The 6922-nt window shown below is 40.2% G+C and overlaps 1 protein-coding gene across 4 annotated transcripts in view; it reads left to right on the top strand.

Moving 5' to 3' along the window:
• LOC123521700 (zinc finger protein 615-like) overlaps positions 1 to 6922 on the top strand; it is a 33542-nt gene that overhangs the window by 17145 nt on the left and 9475 nt on the right. For all 4 annotated transcript variants that reach the window (XM_045290519.1, XM_045290520.1, XM_045290521.1 and 1 more), the window contains 2 exons: positions 2229 to 2430; positions 5433 to 5559. In XM_045290519.1, coding sequence (XP_045146454.1) covers positions 2410 to 2430; positions 5433 to 5559 — 148 coding nt within the window. In that variant the 5' untranslated portion in view covers positions 2229 to 2409. The remainder of the gene's footprint in view (positions 1 to 2228; positions 2431 to 5432; positions 5560 to 6922) is intronic.

Raw genomic sequence — 6922 nt, 5'->3', positions numbered from 1 at the left:
AGAAAGGCGAGGCTCACGGAGCCATTTATCCCTTCGCCCTTCAATTAACCCCACGTGTTTATCAGCCAGGTTGGCACAATAAACTAACTATCTCAAGGTCTAAATATAGGGATGTACATATGTAAATATATTTATATATAATGATAGGGAAATAGATCTATGTACTTATATTTATTTGTTAAGTATTAAGGTAGCAGGTGGATATTGGACCTCTACCCAAGTACTCTCTCAGCACAAGAACACTTAGTTCTAATAATCTGGCATTCCATGATGCTCACCTTCCTGACATGATCGCTGATGACAAAATGGGTGCATAGCAAATGTGGTGAAGAAAGCTGATAGTGCTCGGCTATCAAAAGATATAGCATCTAGGATCTTAAAGGCTTGAAGGTAAACAGGCGGCCATCTAGCTCAGAAGCAACAAAGCCCACATGAAGAAGTACACCATCCTGTAGAGGGGATGAGATATCAGGCATCAAAGATCGAGTACAAAAACTCATATCAGTTTGAATGAGGGGGAGAGCGAAATGGAGACCCAAAACCCATTTGTATACAATTTGACATCCCCTTATAGAAGGGTCACAAAGAAGAGATGAGCCAGTCGGGGCAGTATAGCACCGATAAAACATATGATTTTCCTCTAGTTCTTTAATGCTTCTTTCCCCCCACTATCATGACCTCAGTTCTATCTTACAAATCTGACTAGACCAGAACATGTACACTGTTATAGGTAAGAGCCCGAAACACAGGGAATCCAGGATAGATTAAACCCTTCAGAACCAATAATAAGAATAGAGATACCACAAATGTAAGGGGAAGGTGGGGACAGAAAGGGGGAATTGATCACAATAATTGACATATAATCCACCCCCCCAGGGGGGAACAACAGAAAAGTGGCTGAAGGGAGACAGTGGACGATGTAAGATATGAAAATAATAGTAATTTATGATTATCAAGGGTTCATGAAAGAGGGAGGATGGGGGAGGAAGGGAAAAAATTAGCTGATACCAAGTAGAAAGAAAATGCTTTGAAAGTGATGATGGCAACAAATGTACAAATGTGCTTGACACATGGATGGATGGATGGATGGATGGATGGATGGATTGTGTTAAGAGATGTAAGAGCCCCCAATAAAATGATTTAATAAAAATGAAAAAAGAGATTTGTCTTGGGGTTCAAAAGTGCACTCACTATTGCGGGGGATTTATACTTCATTTCAAAATTCATAAATTTCTAACAGTAGATATATGGGTTTACTATGGAGCCCTGGTTTTGACGTGTGTTTAGAGTTGGACTGCCAATCTCAAAGTCAGAGGTACGAACCTATAAGCAGCCTGTCAATGGCTTTATAACAGTGGTTCTCAACCTCCCTAATGCTGCGTCCCTTTAATGCAGTTCCTCATGTTGTGGTGACCCCCAATCATAACATTATTTCCGTTGCTACCTAATAGCGGTAATTTTGCTACTTTTATGAATTGTAATGTAAATATCTGCTATGTAGGATGTATTGTCATTTTTAAAAATTGAACATAAAGCGTAGTGGTTAATCACAAAAGCTATGTAATTATATATTGTGAAATATTTATTTCTAATTACAAATAAATATGTTTTCTGATGGTCTTGAACGACCCCTGTGAAAGGGTCGTTCAACCCCAAAGGGGTCGTGACTCACAGGTTGAGAACCACTGCTTTATAGTCTCAGAAACTTTGTAGAGCTGTTCTTTTGTGTCCTCTTGGCTGCATATATGTTTAACTCTACTTGATGGTAAGTTTTAAAGTGTTTCTAAAGTGATTGTCCAATTTACAGTTCCTCTAGAAAATAATCTCCATTTTATAATACCTCTTTAACATAGCCCATTTAAAACGTTTCCAGATGCTTTAATTAGCATAACATCCTCAAGGTTCATTGATTGTCATTGTCCTTCAGAGTCACACAGTAAGGAATCGATAGTTCTGTATGCTGTGAGGTAGGGATCCAGCTTTTTTGTTCCTTCTTTTGACATGTATATTTGATGGTTGATTCTCTATTTATTATAAAGTCATCTTTTACTCACATGTCTGAAAATTAAGAGTTTTGGATTTTATTGTTCATGGTATAAGTATGTTTTCCATCATTCAACAAGCATATTGTTAACAGTATTGGGGACTTTGTGTTGAGAAGAGGGACAGAATAGTAACAGCATCTGGGCCTCCGGTTATGTATTACTCACATTGTGTTCTCTCATCAGCCTGCAGATTGTGCGTCACCAGCAGCTTAGAGGAAGGAGGAAGAAGTGCCTGCTTTGGGCAGTATTATTTCTGGGATGTCCTCAGTATTATTTCTGAGATTGAAATTTGTGAACATCATTAGAGCTGATCCACGTAGGACAAAAATAGAGCATGTAGTTGCCGGCAGTGTCCTAAGGACCAATGAAAATGACCAAGGCTCAGGTGATTCTGATGCGTTTTTATCCTTTTCTGTATTTCCTACTGGAATTGTATAATAATCGGTTCATTGGAAAAGTGGAAATTTGAAATAGTACAAATTACAAACTTTGACTCTGACTTCAACACTGGGCTGGAGAAGACTAGGAATATATTGATCATAGGATTAAAACTAAACTATTGACATTGAACATAATATATCAGTGTGGATTCTTTGGATGACATTATCTTCCAACTCATAATTTATTATTCTATGGCCACCCCATGAGAATCATTAAATGATGTGCGATGCCCAGTTTTTAAGGAGAAATGAGATCACTGCTTTAGGAGAGTTCAGCAGTATTCTGTGGGACTTTTGTCTGATTAAGTTTCTTTATTGTCTCATTAATGCATCTAAAATGGGCCTTGTAGCCATAGTAGTTTTAAAATGGTTGATCGCTTCTCATCTCCTCTAACTATCGATGAAGGAGAGAGAATCAACCATCAACATCAGCCCTGATTTCTATGAGACAGAACTTAAACATAGCTGTACCCTCCAATGGTTTTCCAGTTCTGACACCAGTTATCTTTCCCACAGTCCTCTCCTACTCAGCTCATTAATTTTTTGCAGTGGCCATGTACAAATCTCAGTCCAGACTCACAGTATAAGTTTTATTCAGTGACAGAATGTAATTTGGTATCAGAATCAATAAGCTACACATTGGCATTCATATTAAAGAACCATGTTGGCAAATTTGCTCTTCTTCAGGACAGGCCTGTTCTCTCTGTCCCTCTCAGACATTTTGCCCTCTGAAGGTAGGCTCATGTCATACTCCATCTCTATAGGCTCCTCTCAGCTCCTTTGGGATATCCTCCTCTTGATCTTGCCTGCCTGTCCCACTATCTTGACTGAAAAGTCCTTTCTGTACCTGTCACCATTGGCTCTGTCACTGTCCCTTCTTCCCCAGTCATTGTCTCCATTGGTACAGCTCTTACCCATGAATATTACAGTTCATTGTGCAGGACCAGCAGTAGACCAGTCCCTGTGAGGTAGAGGTTCAAAATGTTCCATGATTTACTCTGCACCATCTCACAAAACTAAATAGCTATCAAGTAAGCAAGTCTTCAGGATGTGGAAACTGGTGAGTCCCAAATCCACAGGTCAGGTATCCATTTGGAGGGTTGTGGTCCTTAATGTGTTCACAAAGGCTGATGAACCAGATCATCAGCTCAGACAGCAGTCCACTGCCTCACAAGGTGAAGTTGTTGAATCTGGTCAATTAGTAGGTTCAGGGGCTAAGGAATCCCAAATAGAAAGGTCAGACAGCAAGCTGTTGGCTCATGGAGTGGGGGGTGGGGGGGTTAGCTCTCCAATCAGGTCACACAGGTAGTTTGCAGTTGCAGGGATATCAAGGAAATGGCTCATGTATTTCTAGAAACTGGCAAATCCCCAATCCATGGATTCATTTTCCGCTGTGTTTTTGCAGAGGCTAACAAAAGCAAATCAACAGGTCAGATGACAGGCCAGTGTCTCACTGTCTCTTCTCAACCATACCTGCAGCCGGTTCTCTTTCTCACTCTTGCTCTGCTATGAAGGCTTCTTGGGCCAACCTAGCACCTTCCCGGCCTAAGCAAAATTAGGAGGGCTCCAGAGGTCGAGCCAATGGCAACAGAACTAGGAGGGGCCCATTGGAGAGCAGGTGATGAAAGATGGCAGGTCCAAGAGGACCTTGTAATTAAAGTTAAGGCAATATGGTCTGAAGGTGGCTGGGAAGAATTTGTCCTAAGGTTGACAAGAGGATCTTGTCCGAAGGTGGCCTCTAAGAGCTTAGAAAGTTGTTGTGCACTCAGGAAGGGAGATATTGCCTATCAACTTTCTCTTCTTTGTTCTGAGTCATAGCTTGTTCCTGATCCCAAGTTGTACCTTGTTCATTAATAGACCACTTTGATCTATGATTTTGGTGGCCATAGCAATGGATTATCAAACCCAGAAGGCAGCGAATGACTTGTGTAAGAATTGACAAGGAATGTTGGAGAGTTGAGGTATGCTTGACCTCCTACTTCTGAACTGTTCCTGATACCTATTGCCACTGAAGGTACAGAGCCTCTTATACTGGTGGTACTGCTGGAACTCCTCATTCCATTTCACAATGTACTGTAAACTTGTTTGTTAATATAAACAGATATGTCTTTACCTACTTTTGTGATTTATAAATCTGAGCCATTTCTGGGTCATTCAGATAATTTCACTGCTACTAAAATTTCTAATTTTATGAGTGGCTACATTATTTGGGGGGCACAGGGGTCCCCGACACTCAAACGGGGGTCCTCAGGAGTGGCTTTGCAATTGTGGAAAATATTAAAGACAGGCAGAGGGACACAGGGGTTCCTCATCCCATGTCAGGACTGAGAGAGTGAATGTATTTTCCAATGGCCATATATAATGGAACTTAAAACTCTTTCATAAAGCATGCACGTCGTACTGTTAGCATATATGTAATCAATGGGTAATATCATAAGCGGGTAACATCATAAACAAGCACCGAGGTGAGTCACTACCTTGACCTAGTGCTAGTTGACCTCAAATCCACCCTTAGGCCCCTGCAGATATTTGCTACATTTATGGTGGGTTGGCTATAGAACCTGATTGCTCTAATCTACAGATAACCTTCAGGCATTGTGAAGTAGCCGGAACAGAAATAATTAATCTATTATGGTAGCTCCTTTAAGACCACTCCTTAATGGAGGACTGTTGTGGCAGGGCACATTATTTGGCCAGAAGAATGTGTATTTGAAACCATTTCCTTCTCAGAACAATGGACATTTTTCTGAAAAAAGGGTTGGTTTTCTTTGCTCATGGTTTCAAGTGTAAAAATAAGGTCAAATTCTACCAAGTCCTCAGTTTACCACACATTTTGGAATGCAGTATCACAGAGCAACTTTATTAATGTTTTGCTTTCCTTACTATAACATTAAAAATAAATCTTCAAATGGAAAATATGTCATTAAATAGATTCCTCTTCCTATAGAAACCACTGACATTCAACGATGTGGCAGTAAAGTTCACCTTGGAAGAATGGCTACTCCTGAACCCTGCTCAGAAGACTCTATATCAGGATGTGATGTTGGAGAACTATCGCAACCTGGTTTCCATTGGTGAGGAGAATTCTGTAGGCATTGACCATGTCATTGGCTTTTCCTATCCTATATGTTAAAATCTTTGCAGTGTCTGTGGTGTTCTCAAAGAGGTAGAGTCTGATCGCATTCTCTGGTCCTGGGTTAGTGGGCACAGCCTTCCACCCTCGAGAGCAAACCCTTTACTTTGTTCCTTTGAACATTATTTTTCCAGAATTACAACCATCTGCAGGCTGTACAAACCTTAGGTTAATTTGGTGTGCCTAAGATTCTGTAATTTGTCATGACCAGGTTATCTAGTTGTCACCCCAGAAGCTTTTTCTCAATTGGAGCAAGGAGAACTGTGGTCTGTATTAGAAAAAAGCTGCAGTGGAATTGTTTCAAAATACCTTAAGTGGAATTGGCTGAGAGGGTTGATTCAACTGGTAGAAGGCCTCACACCCATCACAGGTGTCAGATACATAAAAGTATGTGCTTCTTTGAATGTGAAACCTTACATTTCCTAGAAGTTGAGAGAAGTACTCCTCTGGCTCTTCTGAGATTAAATTTCCATTTATTTGATTTACACTATTGTATGTTTGGTTCCATAATTTTCCTTCTTTAAGAGTCTCAAAACTGTTCCTCTTTTATATGCTTCTACCTTACTGTGAAAGGCCATCTCGCAAGCCTCTCTCCAAACAGAGAATTTGAATACATAACTGCCCTCAGAAATACAGCACATTCCTCCCCTATTGAGTGAGAATGGATTTCCCTATGGCAGTACTCAACCCCCATTGTGGATCTTGAGTTCCAACCATAAATGGGTCTCCATTGGGCTTCCTTAGCTTCCCCTCTTGGAGTTTCTCTAAAGGTTTTGGTTTCCATTTATTCTCCTAACCCTTTAAAGTTTTCTTCATTCTAGTTATATAAGTTCTTTCTGTTTTCTAATAGAGATGGTCAAATTGCCTTCTCCATTGGAATTGCTTAACAAACATGCTTCTCTGCATTTCACTCCTTTTGGTGAAACACGTGTAGGACTTGTGTTATTTTCAGGTATCTAAGATCATCTTCCAAGCAAGAACATTGTTATCAGTTTAGGATATCCTTTAGCACTGTACCTTCAATTTCTTTCTACCTGTCAGATTTTCTTTAAAGTTGCTTGCACCTCCGATAATTTAGTAAGTGCAAAGGACATTTTTAACATGCTGCATTCTTGGTTTTTCATTAAATGATTATCTGCTGTATGTTCCTTACTATGCAGTATGCCTTCCGCAGACCACCCCCTTCCAGTTCCTATCTCCACCAGTGTACATCCTCTGGTCTAGCCAGATTTGTAAGGTAGAATTGGGATAATGATAGTAGGGGGAGGGAGGAAGCATTTAGGAACTAGAGGAAACTTGTATTT

This window comes from Echinops telfairi, unplaced genomic scaffold (genome assembly GCF_000313985.2).
Source record: "Echinops telfairi isolate 266 unplaced genomic scaffold, ASM31398v2 ScPeMD7_40;HRSCAF=151, whole genome shotgun sequence".
Classification (NCBI taxonomy): Eukaryota; Metazoa; Chordata; class Mammalia; order Afrosoricida; family Tenrecidae; genus Echinops; species Echinops telfairi.
This window is presented reverse-complemented; position numbering and strand designations above follow the sequence as displayed.